This window comes from Pectinophora gossypiella, unplaced genomic scaffold, assembly GCF_024362695.1.
Source record: "Pectinophora gossypiella unplaced genomic scaffold, ilPecGoss1.1 Pgos_39, whole genome shotgun sequence".
NCBI lineage: Eukaryota > Metazoa > Arthropoda > Insecta > Lepidoptera > Gelechiidae > Pectinophora > Pectinophora gossypiella.
Window position 1 is genome coordinate 676,456 of NW_026063249.1, and position 19,163 is coordinate 695,618.

At 38.3% G+C, this 19,163-nt stretch overlaps 1 protein-coding gene across 1 annotated transcript; it reads right to left on the bottom strand.

The window, feature by feature from the left end:
* Positions 1 to 3,381: 3,381 nt before the first annotated feature.
* Positions 3,382 to 7,747, bottom strand: LOC126381195 (uncharacterized). The gene is made up of 3 exons (XM_050030712.1): positions 7,705 to 7,747; positions 7,044 to 7,210; positions 3,382 to 6,889 (listed from the first exon to the last, which is right to left on the bottom strand). Exons 1-3 carry the CDS (start codon positions 7,717 to 7,719, stop codon positions 6,148 to 6,150), a joined length of 924 nt encoding a protein of 307 aa, XP_049886669.1. The 5' UTR covers positions 7,720 to 7,747; the 3' UTR covers positions 3,382 to 6,147.
* Between the last annotated feature and the right edge of the window lie 11,416 nt (positions 7,748 to 19,163).

Genomic DNA, 19,163 nt, shown 5'->3' on the forward strand with positions numbered 1-19,163 from the left:
GATGAATAGGAATTTTCATTGTTTTCTGTTTCATCAGAAATCAGAATCATTTATTCAACGTAATTATCATGGATAAACTTGTTGAAGGTCAATGTAACATTTTTGAATTTACGTCATTTCGCAAGGTGTTATGGCTGAGGAGAAGAAATGACAAGAAACTGCAACAGCAACACATCTTTTAAAAACCAATGAGGATATACATTACAAGTTATTTAATAACTAGAGGAACACATTCAATACCAGACATTTTTATCATTTAGGTAGTCATTAATCTTATAATAAGCTTTTTTACATAAAGTAAGCTTCACGTGAGCTTTAAATTTATTTTCTGACAAATTTAAAATATTATCTGGTATTTTATTGTAAAAACGTATACATAACCCCAAAAAAGATGAATTTAATTTACTTAATCTAGAATTTTGAATAGCAATTTTATGTTTATTTCTTGTATTGTAAGTATGCCTTTCACAGTTTCTCGGAAGGAGAGATAAGTTTTTACGTACATACATAATGTTTTCATATATATATTGACTTGCGACCGTCAGTATATTTATTTCTTTAAACAGCTCCCTCAAAGAGTCCCGACAACGCAGCTTATAAATAGCGCGAACTGCTCTTTTTTGAATGATGAAAATAGTTTCTACATCAGCGGCTCGACCCCACAGCAAAATACCGTAAGACATTATGCTGTGGAAGTAGCTGAAGTAGACAAGTCTAGCAGTGGGTACATCTGTGAGTTGTCGGATCCTTCTGACGGCATATGCTGCTGAACTTAGCTTGCCCGCTAGTGATACAATATGTGGGCCCCATTGAAGTTTTGAATCTACAGTAATTCCTAAGAAAACTGTGTGTTCAACAAAATCTAGTTTCTCATCGTTAATTTTAATGTTATTATTTACTTTCTTTACGTTTGGTAGAACAAATTTAAGACACTTCGTTTTCTTAGCATTTAGAACTAGGTTATTTACTGTAAACCAACTTAGAACCTGCGACACAGCGCTGTTTGCTTCGTCAAATTCCTCTAACTTTCTGTCGATTTTAAATATAAGAGAAGTGTCATCCGCGAACAGCACAATGTCAGCTTGGTTCTGTACTACATAAGGTAAATCATTTATGTACACTAAAAAAAGAAACGGACCCAAAATGGATCCTTGAGGAACTCCCATTTGAACATGAGAGCCCGAAGAAGTTGTACTATTGATTTGTACCTTTTGTATCCTACCACCTAGATATGAATTTAACAAACTGAGAGCTCCATTATTTAGTCCATAGTGCCTCAATTTCAAAAGCAAGGTCTCGTGATCCACGCAGTCGAACGCCTTAGACAAGTCACAGAATACTCCTACGGCATTCTGCGACTTCTCCCTAGCATCGAAAATGTGTCGAACAAATGTCACACTCGCGTCTGTTGTAGACCGACCCTTAGTAAAAAACCAAACTGTCAATAAAAAATGTCTCTAAAAATAATTCTATGTCCAATTCTTTGCCAGAGAAGCCTTGAATATTTTGGTGAACTAGTTTTAATATTCCAAGCTTCTCTTTTGTCTTATTGTCTAGTTTAAAGATGAAGTACCATTCGTGGTACATGGCTGACTACCGTCAATAAAAGGTTTTGTACTGTAGAAGACAGTACAGTCAATAAGTTTACTGCCTGGTCTGGCAGAAATGTCTGTAATATAAAAAACTAGTACTGAACATATAATTTTTTTAAAGTACTTAGATAGATATATTCTATCTGTCGTTATTAAACAATTTTGAAGAATCTTATTCAAATCTAAATAAATAATATTACTGTGATGACAGGTTCTGTTGTAAAGGTGTTGGTTGAGAGAAAATATATAATTATTTTCCTCACTAGCTAATGAATTTGAGTATGGAAACGAACAAATAATTAAGTTTCCACACTCAACAGTCATTAGCGACCTATGATACTTAGTTAACTGCTGTTTTGTGAGCCCTGTACTATTGCCTACTAAAAGAATAACGGTAGTGTTCGCATCATATTTACACTGGAATAGTTTTGTGATGATTTGTGAATATGACGCGCCAGGCATGCACACATTAATAATGTCATGATCAAAAGAGTTTTTTAAAAGTGGTCCTAAACCTATGCCTATATCGTCCGAGAACACAACAGTCTTTTTCGTTAGACGCGGGACAAAGTCTTTCTGGGGCGCGACGTTGTCCGGCAATGCGGTCGCGACCTTTCCGGGCCCTCGCAGCGCCCCACCTGGCGGCGCAGCGGGCGGGGGCGCCGCAGGCGCTTGCGCCGCGGAAGGCGGCACTGCCGCTGACGCCCCGCGCCTCGAGGCTCCGCGGACTCTGACCCTCCGCGGCTCGGCTCCCGGCGGCACATCACCGGCCGGCGCGACACTCGGCAGCGCGGCACACGGCGGCTCGTTGTTGGGCGGTGCGGTGTCGCACATCACTGCGGACAGCGGCGCACCGTCGGGGAGCACGACACCGCGTTTCGCAGCTCTTCGCGGTGTGGCCCTTGCCGGCGCAGCACTAGGCAACGCGGCAATAGGCGGCGCGGCTCTGCGTGTCGCAACCCTACGCGATGTGGCCCTTGCCGGCGCAGCACTAGGCGACGCGGCACTGGGCGGCGCGGCTCTGCGTGTCGCAGCCCTACGCGATGCAGTCCTGGCCGGCGCAGCAATAGGCGACGCGGCGATGGGCGGTGCGGCTCTGCGTGTCGCAGCCCTACGCGATGCAGCCCTGGCAATCAACTTGTATAAACCTGGAACGTTGTCACCTCTCCACCAAGATTATGACGCAGCCATTTTTCTGTTTCGTCAATTTAGTAAAGACTTAATGGTTTGAAAAAAGAGACGTCGAGTGGCTGCAGCTTATGAATTGTGTGGGCTGGAAATGAGAGTAAAACCACGCCATGTCTTCTTGCATAGTATATAGATCAAAATTCTTAGTGTGACTTGCGTGAGCAACTTCGTTCAGTCGAGCGCCAACGCGCTTTCGCACGCGCTCTCGTGTCGCCTTCACTCAGATGGTCCAAGAATGCCCAATAACATCGAATAAGTAGGATTTGAATTAATGAAATCGTTAAGTAACTATAATACTCACCGGTATAGCTTGAGTCGTCCTCGGATTTCACATCACACACACAAACGTTGGAGTCTAAATTTTTTCGTGTTTGAATGACAATACACAACCCAGCGCAACCCATTTTTAAAGTGTCTTTGTTCAGAGGACATCATCAATATAAAATGTGGATTCAATTTGTTGTGAACATTCGTTCGGAAAACAAGGTTACGCAATGCAGCTGGCTCTTGAAATAGGTAGTGTGTTGGTGGATGGATTTTGTGTCAGTTTTATGATGTAGAAATAATTGGATTCTTATTATTAACTTATCAATGAATGAACTTTAATCTATGAACAATTTAATGTACTAAACAAACAAAAATAAATTCTTGACAACTTATCGATTAATCAGATTGACCCTTACGAACAATCTCTTAACCAATTAGTATACTAACAAAACAATAACAATTATTTTAACCAACTTATCGACTAAACATTCTGTATCGTTATTGTCATCCTGCTCAATCTCATTTGTATTATCTGTAATAGAGTTTTTACATATATTCCTATGAAAATATGAGATCGTTCTTGACGTCGTCCGGCACATTCCTCCCGCCGTATGTTGACGGTGCGGGAGTTTACGTCGACATACTCCTCCGTCTGTGGTGCGGGCGGCGTCCCTCTGCTCCCTCTTCTAGCTCCCACGCGCATGGAGGGTGGCATTTGCGCGCCTCTGCTCCAAACTTTTTGTGGTAGTAGCAGACTGTCGCGTCGGAAGTGAAGTAGTCCCGAGAGTATGGAGAGCCTCGAAGTTGGCTCGCTCTCAGGTAGATGATCTCCCTCTCCAGTTGTTCTATTTTCCGTTGGAGATCGCGTAGAAAATTCGTCGATTCGGTTTGCGTTGCGCGGGAGCGGACGTGTGAGCCGAGGTAGCGGCGCGGCGGCGGGGGGGGCGGAGCAAAGTCGGACGGCCTCCTCTGTAGTTCTTTTGGCCGCTTCGATTGTTCTCCCCAACGTCTTCATGTTCTGTTCCACCACTCGCGCCGCCTCTTCGAAGGTTGTATCTGGCTCCATGTTGTATTTTTGCTGGAGCAGTTACTTGTTGAGTTTTTTGTGAGTAGAGAGAGATGTTACTCGTGCCGTGGCTGAGCGAGTTGTGTGCCGGCTCGGCGCCATTTTTTTCTTATATAGAGAATTATCGGTTCGCGATTGGTGGGGGTTGCGGGGAGTAGAGAACCAATAATTTCTTGACGGGTCTTCTAAGTGTTCCCCCCCTCGTCTTGACATCGACGACTCGTACTATGTTGTCCGTTCCAGGGTAGGTAGCGGTGATTATTCCGCGGGGCCACACGTTTCGTGGCAGCGTGTTGTCAGTAATGAGCACGATGTCACCCATTTTGACCGTTCCTGTGCCGTGTGGCTCCCGCCGGTTTTGGAGCTCGGGGAGGTACTCTCGCATCCAACGAGTCCAGAATAGGTCGGCGAGTCGTTGAGAGGCTCTCCACTGGGTTCTGTTGGATAAGTCGCTGTCGTCGAAAGTGCCCGGCGGGCCCTCGCGGGCAGTGCCGCCGAGCAAAAAATGGTTCGGAGTGAGTGCTTCTGGGTCCGCGGGGTCCACGGAGACGTGTGTGAGTGGACGGCAGTTGACCGTGTATTCCACTTCGGCGAGTAGGGTGTGTAGGACCTCTTCGGACGGGCTCGTTCGTTCTAGTACGGTGTATAGAGCCGTTTTTACGCTCCGTATGAGGCGTTCCCATGCCCCGCCCATGAAGGGGGCGGCGGGGGGTATGAAACGCCAGCTGATCTTTCTGTGTGTGGCTTCTTCTTCTGTTGCTCTGTCTATAGTTTTACGAAGCTCCTTGTGGGCGCCTTGTAGGTTTGTCCCATTGTCGGACCAAATTTCTGTGGGGCACCCACGGCGCGCGATCATGCGTCGTAGTGCCATAATCGCTGAATCTGTTGTTAGTGAGGCGGCGATTTCTAAGTGTATGGCGCGTGTTGTGAGGCACGTGAACAGTGCGACGTACCTCTTCTGTGTCCCTCTGCCCACTGTGACCGTGAGGGGGCCGAAGTAATCAAGAATCACATTAAAGTCAAATATGAATAACAATCACATTTTAGATCTCTAAATAATATGCTAATCTCTCCTATTTTACACAAAAAATATAATGTAGATTTAAGCAGGCAATTATACAATTTAGAAAAATATAATTAAGTCAGTTACTTCAAAAACTGCAAAAACAATATTTAAAAAAAAAACTTAGGCACTGTACATCACCGTTTTCTAAATAACCCAACAGCTTGTTATATTTGCGATCGAAAACAATATCTTTTTGCTTGCGATTTCTTTTGACATTCGTAAATAAACTGTTACGTATATGACGATCCCAATATTGGCTTTCTTTTTTTAATTTGTGGATTAACATGTATAAGTTAGGATTTTTGGGTATGCGAGCATTGACACGGTGATGCCATGCTTCTAAAGCGTTAGTTGTCCTATGCTTTTGATTTGCACAGCTCAGAATCGATGGTGACATTCTAGGGTTCCATGTTTTTTCATAGTAATTTTGAAATCGGTTCATTTGTGGGGTTTCTGTTGCACGATTTAAAATATAGTTCCAGGCCGTTGGGATGTGGTTTGCTGGAACTAATGCTATAATGGAGCACATTCGAGCAATATTTCGTCCTTCTTTTGAAGCTAGCAGTTTGATGCTTTAAGCTTTTTCCAAATAGCGGCATTATAGTGACGATAAGGCCGGTCACATACATTCGGAATTCCGTTTCGGAATTTCGATTCGAAATACTGTTTCGGGATTCCGTTAGGCCGATCACATACATTCGGAATTCCGTTTCGGAATTTCGATTCATAATATCGAACGCATTAAATCCATACAACATCTATGAATCAACCACATACTTACAGTTTTTTTCCGTTCGAAATTTAATCTGATTGGGAATTCCGTATGATGGCCTATGCATGGCCCAGTAACGGCGACGTATTTTTTTTTCCTTGATAGGTATAGCAACAGTGCTATCGCGATAATAAAATCGTCGTCCATAATGCCAAATGTCTGAACTCAAGTTCTAGCGTCGCTCAACTGAGCCTTGTTATTCCGAACGGAAACAAACGTATGTGTGTGATATATTAACGGAATCCCGAAACAGTATTTCGAATCGAAATTCCGAAACGGAATTCCGAATGTATGTGACCGGCCTTAATATATCGTATTGACGTATTGGAGACGACGGAGGAACTTGAAAGCTGTTGAAGGATGTCGAAGTCGAAGTGTCGGGATTTAAATTTCGAAATTGTGTGGTAGCCCGAGAATATGGAGATTCGCGATGATCTTGAATTCTTCGTACTAATAACGGAGACGGAGCTTGAGAGTAATTAGCGGGGGATGGTGAAGGGATAGAGATATAGGACAGGCTAGGGTTAGAATTACTACATGATGAGGAAGGGCGAGAATATGAAGATTCACTATTACTGATTCGTTTGACTAATTGCAGCATTTCAATCTTAAAATCGAATTTCTGATTTGGCGACATTTTTGACATATATCCACGAAAGCTTAATAAAAATTTTATATCGTCGTTTTCTATAGGAGCTTTTGTGGCAGGTGGCTGTGGTACACGTCGTTCTAGAATATTAAGAATTTGCTGAGGTATATCCTTTTTTGTAGATTTTTTGGTGGCTTCTGCATTCAAAATTATATTCTCATCATGCTGCAGAGAAGCCTCCGGGTTTGGACTTTGATATAATGAACTTGTTTCCAAGTCGTCGGGCTCGTTGTTCGTTTGCTGTGTATCTAAATTATTGTCGTCATTATCAGTATAGTTCCCTTGTGTCCTGAATGAAAAAAAATAACTGTATATACTGCAAGATAATATTGATAATACAGTAAGAAAACAATTTTTTTTTCAAAAAGTGGATCTTCTTGAAAAAGTTAGTTCAATTCTCATCTAAATCATGTATACATAATAAAATTCGTATAGGTACTTACTGCCTTCGTTGGAGGGTAGGATTCAAAAACTCAAGGAAGGATGCATATGCATATGCCTTTTTCACAGCCTTTGCTCCAGATCCTGATGGTGTGTTATTTATTCTCTGCTGGTTTTTTTTTTCTATAATAATCGCGTATATAAGTCCATTTTTTCTTGAGATTGTTACCTAAAATGAAAACGCACATAATAATATACCAATAAAATATCACATTAATCAAAATTATTGTTTTAAATTCCTTGCCACGGGTAAAAATTTCGAAGAGCTCTCTTTTGATTTTCATATGGGCAGTTCAACTATATCTGCCTTAGTACAAGAGACATGTGAAGTTATCTGGGATACTCTCCAACCTCTCGAAATGAAACCACCGTCATCCAGTCAACGTTGGAAGGAGATTGCCGTCAATTTTTACAAACGTACCAAATTTCCGAATTGCATTGGAGCGTGTGACGGAAAACATATACGTTTGATTTCACTATTGCATAGTGGTTCTTTGTATTGTAACTATAAAAAATACAACTCAATAGTATTAATGGCCATAGTTGATGCTGACTATTGTTTTACTGCAATCAACGTGGGATCATACGGTAAAGAAAGCGATAGCAGTATCTTTAAAAACTGGACATTCGCTAAGAAACTTAGAGAGAACCGCTTGAACTTACCAGAAGATCAACCATTACCAGGTGTGATGCGGTGGGTAGCGGTTCGAAATGAAAGGCCCAAGTGCAGATTAAATACTGAATTTATTTGAATAAATGCACCCTATTTATAATGGGTTGTATGACTAACATTTTAATGATAAATTTATATTGGGTTACAATGTTATGTTAAGGATCAAGTTTAAGGTATCTTATAACTAATCTCATTATCCGTAAATGGTCATAGAATATGGTCATATAATATTTCTTTCCTCTTGTTACGATCAAAACAAACCTTATATGGTATACACGTGTACCGTCTCTTCTTTCTTTGTTTTTCTTATATATCTACCTACTCCTACACCACATCTTCATCCTTTGGGAAAAAAAAAATAATAATTAAAGTATATTATTATTATTTTTGTTTACACAAAATACAGCTTTGTCCTATTCTTGTGCACAATATTTTCTTTGTTATCTTCTTTTATTTTTACATTTTCACCCATATCACTAATGACTGTGAATGGTCCTAGGTAAATTTTACCCAACTTATTTTCATTTTTAACCAATATTAAATCTCCTGGTTCATATTTTATTGCGTTTAACCTTTTATCATGAACTGTTTTTCTTTTTTCCTTTGATTTTATTAAATTTTCTCTAGCTTCTAATTGTGATTTCTGTAATCTGTACTTTAATTCTATTGGATAATTATCATAGTTATAAATTGGGTCAACTTTACTCATAAGATTGTTTGGTATATTACATAGTTTTCCAAATACTAGTTCAAATGGTGTAAATTTTGTTTCACTGTGTACAGTAGTATTACATGCAAAACACCAGTATGGTATCCATGAGCTCCACATTTGATAATGATTATCTGTCTGGATTCTTAGGAAAGCTCCTAAGGATTTATGTGAGTTTTCTAAAGATCCTATACTTTCATGATGGTATGCAGTTGCTTGAATTTGGTTTACATGTAATAGTTTACAAACATCTTTCATGATTACTGAAATGAATTCTGTACCTCTATCAGTTGCTATTTCGCAAGGTATACCGTATCGTAAAATAAAATTGTCAACAAATGATCGTGCTACAGTTTCGGCTTCCTTGTTTGGAATTGGGTAAGCTTCGACATATTTAGTTAGTTCACATTGTAGAGTCAAAATGTATACATATCCACTTGCATCTTTATTAAAAGGTCCTACTATGTCTAAATAAACTTTTTCAAATGCCGTAGATGCTGTAGTTGTGATACACATTGGCTGTTTGATATTCTCATGATATTTTTGTATTTGACATTTTTCACACTTCTTTACAAATTTCGCTATATCATTATCCATGTTTGTCCAATAATAATGTCTCTTAATATTGTTCGTCATTCGCCTAATACCTGCATGGCCACTGCTAGGTAAAATATGAAAATCATTCAGTATAACTTTCTGGTCATCTGTATTATCTACTTTTTTAACACCTTGTATAATACACAATCGTGGTCCCTGCCACTTACTTTCTTCTTTTATTTTCTTAGCTAGCTCTTTTATAATTTTCTTATTATCTTCACTGCGAATTATGCATAATTCCTTTATTTCTAATTTGTTACAAAATTCCTCTAGTTCTTTCACGACGAAAACTCGTTTCAGCCATGATCCAGAACTGGGATTTATAGTAACCATTGAGTTCATAGGTGTGTACATAAATGTATCATTTCCGCTACGTATTCCTTTGCCACATAATGCATTCTTTTTATATTCATTTTTATCAAAACTTAGTTCTATATAATTTTTAGGCTTTCTTGTTAATTCTACGACTCTTGGGTGATCAGTCCAATCGTCTGTATCATTGCCTTTTATTTTTTCGGTAGTTTCCTTGTTTCTTCCATTTTCTATCATTTGTCGCTGTCTTCGTGTCATGACCATTATAGTATTGATTTTGTCGTTCATTGATTTTAACTCTGAAAATTTGAAAATCCTGCCTGTAAGGAGCGATTTTGATTTTTAGAGTTAGTTTGATAATTTGGTTTTCCACGAGTTGCAAAGTTATGAAATCCTCGTTTTAAAGGTCTTCCCCTAGTCCAAAACACCTGTCCTGTTGATGAGGAACCCGTGTTTACTTCTGCATCTTTTGCCCCTTGAATTGCGTCTTTTAACGTTTGGTAATTACGTGCTGCTATGATTGTTCTTAATTTTTCATCTTTCAGCCCTTCTGCAAATTTATTAATTGCCTGTTTTTCATTTAGTGGTTTCAGAATATTATAAGCGTTAGCTTTCCCATCAGCTTGTGAAATAGTTAGGTCAACAAACATCTGTTCAAGCTGTGAGCCAAATTTTTCAATAGTCCAATTTCCTTGATAACAAGTTTGCATTTTCTTCTGTAGCGCGACATCTGATTTAGTTGTTAAGAGATGTTTTTTCATATCAGCAATCATTTCTTTAACACTTTTATAGTTACTTCCTAGCCTTAACTTTGCTACTTGGGACAATCGTGTCTTTAACACGAATTGTACAAGGTTTGATTTACTTTCTTCAGTAATCATTGTAGAATACAATTCTATAGCATCTATCAATTGTTTCGTAACTGTTTCTGAACCATCCATTACTGGTAGTAATGAAACTGCTGTTTTTAATTCAAATTCAGCGGCCATGTTTGTCTTATTCATTAACTTTTCTATCTCTAAATATTTTATGTTTATTTCCTCTATTAACTTAACGGCGTCCTCTGACAATTTTACCTTTTCGTATAATTTTAATGCTATTTCAAAGTTTGCAAATGTTTTCCTAGCTTCTTCTAGTTTACTTTTAGCAGCATCACTTATTACACGTTTTTTACCAAATTTAATTAGGTATTGTCCTATATCATGCAATTCCGTGTGAAACTTATAAAAAATGTTTTCTGCCATGTGACATTAAGTACTTGCTAACCATAGTAATATATATTATTTATATGCTTTGACTTATTACCACTAAAACAATTATCTCAAACCCAAATTTAAGTATGTGATTAAATATAAAGTAATAGAAATTATTTAATTACACTTACAGTACATTTTACTCTGCTCTGCTCACTACTTCTTCACTTTTATAACACTTTAACCAACACTTTACTTACTGATCACTCACTCACGTTTACTGTTGATGTTGTCACACTGATAAACGTTGCGATCGTAGAACTGCTACAGTGGATTGCCGCTCAATCTTCTTGGTTAATCGCTTATGCAATTTTTTGTAGATTATGTAAGCTAATATTATGGCACATATTACCACAATGGCAATGGTAAGATTGTAGGTATCTGCTATTTTTTCAAAGCTTGGGATGCTGTTTGGAGCAAAGTTATTTTGACCACTTTGGGTGATAATCACTTCTTCTTTTTTCTCCTCCTTGACTGCTGCTTACCCATTGCTATTACTTTACCAATCTGCATAAGTTGAATCTCTCTCCCACTTGATCTTCCATAACAGTTTACAAGTAATTCGTTGCCGTGGGCGGACGTGTCGCATGTTGTCATATCGGTTCTTTAATTTTGAATTTTAAATTACTAGACCCTCTTGTTTGTAAACTCGGTCCCTCTCTTATCATCTTGTGGGATTATCCATTTGCGGCCGCGGACATATTGGATTTTTTCTATCTGTTTCCGTCGCACCTGTGTTGTTTTGGTGACTAAAGTGTTGTGGTACTGAAAGAAATTCTGCTCGAAAAAGTGCTAACTTGCCGGTGGGATTCGATCCGGGGTGCGCTGTGTGGTGATCTGATGCAGGTTCCGCTGCGCTACAACTGAGCGGACGTTACGCGCGAATTATACGAGTCGGTATCTGTCGACCGCTACCACGATACCCAAACGATACTAAGCGATACTATCGTCTGAGCCTTTGACTGGTACCACGGTATTGGCGTTTGCATATCATGATGTTTACAACCCAGTGTGCAACTTGCTCAGAATCGGTTGGTCAGGGGCCCGAGTGCTCTTGTTGTAATAAGAAGTACCATTTTCACTGTGGTGGTATCACGGAACGTGGCTTTAACCGTCTCGGAACAGGAAGAAGCAGTTGGAGATGTGCAGCATGTCGTGATGAAAATTCACTTTTAAACATGACAGCGGACTCGCCCCGAACTATGCCTGCTCCTGCTCGCATCTCGGCGGCTTCCCTTGAAGACCCCAATCTGTCGTCAGTAGGCAAGGTCTCCGGTTCGGGAACTAACACTGTTGCTGTGCCCGAGGAAAGTGCTATATTGCAGACTCCAAGCTGCGCTCCCAAAGCAAGCCCTCCTAAGGACGAAGTTTTAAACACCATTCTGAATAAGCTTTCAGACATGCAGAATCAGCTTTCGGCGATCCAATCGATACAGTCCGATTTGGTCCAGGTTAGAAACGACTTGACAGCATTGAAAACTTCGCTTGATTCCAGATTAGAAAATCTTGATGGACGAGTTAGTGATGTTGAGAAACGTGTGGACGTTCTGGAGGCTTGTGTATCTGAGATCACGGTTCTGAAAGAACAGCTGCGGAATGTAAAGGATGAGCAAAGAAAAGGCGAACAATGGGTGCGTCGCTCTAACGTCCAAATCAATGGAGTGCCCGAAGTCAATGGTGAAAACCTACTCAAGGTTGTTTCTTCGCTGGGTAAGGTTTGTGGGTACGCACTGGACCCCAGCAGAGACATTGATTTTGTTACTCGTGTGGCTGTCAAAAATGACACAGACAGTAATATAGTAAAACCTATCATATTGAAGTTTCAATCTAGATACAAAAAAGATGACTTTATATCGGCTTTGCGAAAAATTAAAAACCTAACTGCATCGCAAATAGGTTTCAGCGGCAACCTGAACAGAATCCACATCAACGATCACCTCTCCGCTTATAATAAGATGCTATTTAAGAAAGCGAGATCTTTGTCAAGGGAGAAAGGATACCAGTACTGCTGGGTGCGTAACTGCACTGTCATGGTTCGTCGTAGTGACAAATCAAAAATATTGTATATCACGTCAGAAGATTGTTTAAACAAAATCTTATAAGTATTTTTTTTGTCTTTAGTTTTTGGTTTATTGATGGCTGCATTCACGGTATTGTAATAATAATGAGAAGGATAAATAATCTTTACTATATATTAAGGCAAATAGGTATTATTGTAAACTACTATTTACGTGTATTCATAAAATCTGTTAAAATAACACTATGTTGTAATTTGATTAGGCGTTTAGCAAACAATAAAAATTTGATTAAACAAAATTGCTTGACTGGCATACCGATTGTTATAATTATAATGTTATATAAAAATGGTTATGGCATCATTATAATTCGTCTTCAATATTTGAAACGTTTAATTCCACCATGACCTTAAACATTTATTATCAGAATGCTCGTGGTCTGCGTGGTAAAACTAATTTATTTTTGAGAAATGTATTAAATGAAAATTACGACGTGATTTGTATCTCGGAAACATGGCTACTGCCCGGTATCTTTGACTCGGAGTTGTTCGATAGTAGGTACAGCGTATATAGGACAGACCGCGATTACGAGCGAATGGGGGTTTCAAGGGGGGGTGGAACTATGATAGCGGTCCGCCGTGGGCTTGCAGTAGATGTGAGACCTAAACGTGTTTTCCCGGACACTGTGGATGTTGATGTATCTTATGTTTGTATCAATCTGAACTCGCAAATGGGTCGTACGGCCACCAATTTATTTATATTTTGCTGTTATTTCCTACAAAGTAAGAACCAGGCAGTATATCAATCTTATTGGTTAGACTATGTCTCGGATCTTTTCCTAGAATATCCAAATAATATGTTTTTAATTGTGGGTGACTTTAATATTACTCATGGATTATGGGATGTTGACCGTAATAACTCTAATATATTTATTCTACAGAACCCTACTTTCGATATTTTGACATCTCAATTGCACTCATTTTTAATGCTGACAAGTTGGTCTCAATTTAATGGTATTCCTAATGGGAACGATAGACTGCTCGACTTGGTCCTATCAAACTGCAGTAATTGTATTGTTAAGCGTACGAAACCTTTAGCCTTGCCAGAGGATGCTCATCACCCGTCCCTGGATATAAGTATAAATCTGGTATTTTTAGTGGATAATCTACGTCCTGCCCCTCGGATCACTCGTCGATTTCATGCTGCTGACTATGATGTGATCAGGTCTGAACTAAACAAAGTAGATTGGAACACGCATCTAGTTATGAATGACATTAACTTAGCAGTTAAAAAATTCTATAAATTATTAAATGATATTATTGATAAGCACGTACCCACTAGAATTGTGACGACGGATCAGAGATATCCCGTTTGGTACTCTGGATCTTTAATCAAACTTATAAATAAGAAGCTTAGGGTTCACAGAAAATGGAAGATTTATGGACGACAGTCTGACTACAATCATTTTTCTAAACTTCGCAAACTAACTAAATTATTAGAATCAGAGTGTTATGATACTTATAACTGTAGAGCAGAAGACAATATATGCATTAGTCCAAAATATTTTTGGTCATTTGTGAACTCGAGGAAGCAGAGTGGCGGTATACCTGATGTATTGTATCTTGATGATGTTCAGGCATCGGATGGTAGCACAATAGCCACAATGTTTAACACTTATTTTCAGTCTGTGTTCGAGCCGGATTCTTCCATCCTCTCAAATATGCAAGATGTGGTTTCTAGTGACTTATTGTTGAGCTCAATTTCATTAACAGTTCCAATTGTGAAAAAATATTTATCACGTCTCGATGTGACTAAAGGTAGTGGGCCTGACGGGATACATCCTATGTTTCTTAAGCAGTGCAGTAAGGAACTGTCCGTGCCGGTTAGTAATCTCTTTAATTTATCTTTACATCTAGGAGTGATGCCAACTGAATGGAAACGGTCACTAGTTGTACCTATATTTAAAAGTGGTAACAAACATGATGTTAGAAACTACCGTGGAATTTCAAAATTATCAGTTATCCCTAAACTTTTTGAGCGTATAGTATATGATACTATGTTTCCTTCGGTAAGACTGTATCTTTTGAATCAACAGCACGGCTTTGTTAACATGCGTTCTGCAGAGTCCAATCTAATAGAGTTTACTGATATGGTACTCGAGGCTATGGATAAAGGTTGCCAGGTGGATGCTGTGTATACCGATTACTCAAAGGCATTTGATAAAATATCCCACACGTTACTAATACAAAAACTTAGTTATATCGGTATTCATGGCGATCTGCTGCGGTGGCTGGAGTCCTATCTTAGAGATCGTACTCAGGCTGTAGCTGTTAAAGGATTTATATCTAGCTTTATCCCGATTACTTCTGGTGTGCCACAGGGCTCTCACCTTGGACCCCTACTATTTAATATTTTCATAAACGATATTGCTGAGTGTTTTAATCACGCCAATATACTTTTATATGCAGATGATACAAAAATATTTTCTATTATAAAATCGGAGAAAGACTGTTACAATTTGCAAGCAGATCTCGATAGATTATACATATACTGCTCAAATAATAAACTACATCTAAATCAAGATAAATGTCACATAATAACATACACAAGAAAGAAAAAACCAGTTTCCTTTACCTACAATTTTGATGGTAAAGCTCTGAGTAGAGTGTCCGAGATGAGAGATTTGGGTGTAAATTTGGATAGCCAGCTGTTGTTTGATTCACACGTTAACAAAATTACTTCTAAAGCCTACAGAATGTTGGGTTTTATGTTTCGTCAAGGCAAAAATTTCAAAAAGGCCAAGACGCTGATTTTATTGTATAATTCACTTGTTCGATCGCAGCTAGAATATGCATCAACCGTTTGGAGTCCACAATACGCCAAGTATATTGACGCTGTAGAGAGAATTCAAAATAAATTTATTAGATGGTTAAAATTTAAATTTAAGAACCATAAATTTGAAAATATTGTATCTCTGGCAAAGCGAAGGGAACATAGAGATCAAATTTATTTATACAAAATTATTAATAATTTAATAGATTCCCCATACCTGGTTAGTCAGATTGCGTTTAGGTGCCCAGTTGCAAGATTGCGTTCAAATAGAATTTTTTCTATTCCCAATGCAGCCACCAATTACGCCAGAAATAGATTTATTGTACGAGCATGTTTAAACTATGATGGATTTTATGGTGATATAGATATATTTTCTAGTAAGGTAAATGCCTTTATCAATGCTGTAAAACAATGTAGCTGAAATGATTAAAACATGTAATAGATAGATATATAATGAATGCTTAGATATAGAGGGATTGTTTACAGAGGTTTCTTTTTGTACCTATTAATTTAATTCTTGGGCCTAACAGTATAACTTAATATAATTTATAGACTAGTTCACCGCAATTTGCAACGAAATATAATTATGTTAGATACATCGGTGGAAACTGCTTTGGCTTAATGTGTTTAATTATAAGTTTATATCTTTAAGTATCTATTGTGTAAGCTGTTTGTTTCCTTAATAAAGAAAAATAAAAAAAATAAAAAATAACCACAAAAGTCTTCCTGCATTCACTAACTGAAGATCTGCTATGGCTTTCGTTCCATCTGGAAAATCAATGTCCAATTGATTTTCTACTACCGCTTTATGAGCTGGTGTTATTGTTTTTGGACATAAGTTTACGTGCCCTATATGTCCCTCTATGTACGCCGAAATAACGTTTCGACCGTCTTCTGTTGTGAACTTCAAGTCCAGAAGTACTACTTCGTTTATCTTGCAGAACGTACGTAATCTCCTTTTAATAATGTCTAGGTACGAGAAGGTGTCCACCAAGTTGACGTTGATCTCGAACTCCATCTTGAAGCCTCGAATACGACTGATCGATTTCAATTTGTTTCTCCATTATTAGAGACCAATTATTAAACAATCTAAATTACCGACGCATTCCTACAGATCACTTAACTCAAACTCGACACTCTCGTGCCAAATATGGGAGGCGTTGGATAGCCGACACTTAACGTGAACGCGAACGCACTGGCAGGGTCGCCATGTGATGCGGTGGGTAGCGGTTCGAAATGAAAGGCCCAAGTGCAGATTAAATACTGAATTTATTTGAATAAATGCACCCTATTTATAATGGGTTGTATGACTAACATTTTAATGATAAATTTATATTGGGTTACAATGTTATTTTAAGGATCAAGTTTAAGGTATCTTATAACTAATCTCATTATCCGTAAATGGTCATAGAATATGGTCATATAATATTTCTTTCCTCTTGTTACGATCAAAACAAACCTTATATGGTATACACGTGTACCGTCTCTTCTTTCTTTGTTTTTCTTATATATCTACCTACTCCTACACCACACAGGTATCGATACATCACCAATGCCGTACGTGTTTGTTGGTGATGAAGCGTTCCCAATAAGTAATAACTTCTTGAGACCATACCCTAGAAATAACTTGACTACAAAGAAACGGATTTTCAACTACAGGCTTGCATCTGTGAGAAGGTTAGTTGAATGTGCCTTCGGGATCCTATCAAACAAATGGAGAATTTTCCATACATCTATGACTATACCCCCCGATTTCGCTGGCCTGGTTACGAAAACAGCCTGCGTTTTACATAATTTTGTGAGAAGGAGAGACGGTTACAACTTTGAAGATACATTGTCGCATTACTTTTATGACATGCCAATAAATTCACAATTCAGGTCCAATCGCACTGGACGTGATATTAGAGACTATTTTGCCGAATATTTCGTTTCCCCAGCTGGAGAAGTATCATTCCAATATTGCGAAAGAATTATAGATAACCAAAATGTTTAAAAAAAATGTATTTCACAAAATAAATAAACAATAATTATACTTACATGTAGTCTTTTGTTATTCAGAAAACCCTTCTGAAAGCACCATTTCAGAAAACTAAATGCCCAACTGTCCTACATCTGCCCTCGCGCGTCTGTGTGTGTTTGTTTAGGTAGGTGATTTTTTTTTATATGAATGTTGTGATTAGGTAGGAATCATTTGATTTAGGTAAGTATTTTTGAAATATTTTAGTCCACCGGCGCCAGGGCCGTCTTTAAAAAACTATTTGAGGCCCTGGGCACATTAGGATCATGGAGCCCCTATGACCTAAAGAAAACACTATTTCGTTATAATAGATAAAGAAAGTAGACAAACTCGGTTCTAAATTAATTTTTATTTAGTTATTAACTATAAAAAAACAGGAACAATAAAAAATAATTTACAAAAGTAACTCGCTTAGCAAATAAATTCTATGTTGATTGCAAAGGTACCCTTCTAAATTTAAGATGAGCAAAATCGTTAATCACTTCTTCAAAATCTATGGTATTGAGAATACCACATTCTATGGACATCAGTGACAAACTAGTTAGTCTCCACAGACCAGGTAGAGATGCTACGCATCAGACGGAAATGTTCCATAGTAAAAAAATTGCTCTGTGGAAACCGCTCTTATAGAACATGACAGCTCTTTTTTTTTAATTGAATTATTTGCCTTGGAAGTTAGTAGCTTTGGGTGGTAGCAATTTTAGCCTTTTTAAGCCCTACCCTTTTCATCCTTGTGATAAAATAACAGAATAGATACTCGTTTCGGTTGTTTTTATACAAATTTAAACTTATCAAACTTACCGTTATACTACTCGTATTTGGAATCTCATTACTCTTCAATATGTCCTCGACAGAGGACTCATGAAGCGAAATATCAACCTCTTTAGACTCTGGCATTTGCTCGTTAGTTTCATGTGCTTTTTTCTTATTATCCTCTAACACTGTTTGAGTTTCTTGCATGGACTTCATGTTTACTTTAGAGGAGCTTTTTTCTTTATTTTTCTTTACAGAAGTTGACTTTGATTGCCTGAGTTTTGCAGCTTTCTCCCTACACCATCGTTTTTGTTTCTGCAGGTACCTCTTATGCAAATTCGACGTATTCCTGGGAAGGGTGCCTCTAGTCACAACTCGAGAGGTGTTGACGGGGCGTAGTATATTTACAGATGACTGAAAGTAAAATTTTAATTATGACAACACTTTTTGTAACTTTTAACAACCTCATTATGTAAATATAACAACACAAAATAACATAGCATCACGCCGGAATGCCCAAAGGGAAAGGCAGAGGTGTATAGTTTGCACGCCCACTCTTTCCCGGCTTTGTATCACAGCTATGTAATAGGCGGCAAGCTTATAATCATTAATCGGGCGCAAATACTGGACACCACGTGATATCAGTTAAATATGATCCACACTTAGAATTAAAACTTACTGTTACGAAACGATCATCAAATTGAAGTGCAGCTAGTTCGGTATCGTCGCTCTTGCTGGAGACATCATTAGTCAGTTCATATCCATTTACTACAATGATATACAACACCATTAGCAACCCGAATAACTTCTACATAAAACATAATAAACACAACGAAATAATTCCAGATGAAATACGCTTTAATTAAACACTTACCACCAGACAAACGATTCTCTCTTAAGTTTGTTCCGAATTTGAAATGGGAATTTGAAATGAAATATGTGATGCTATTTATTAATTCTT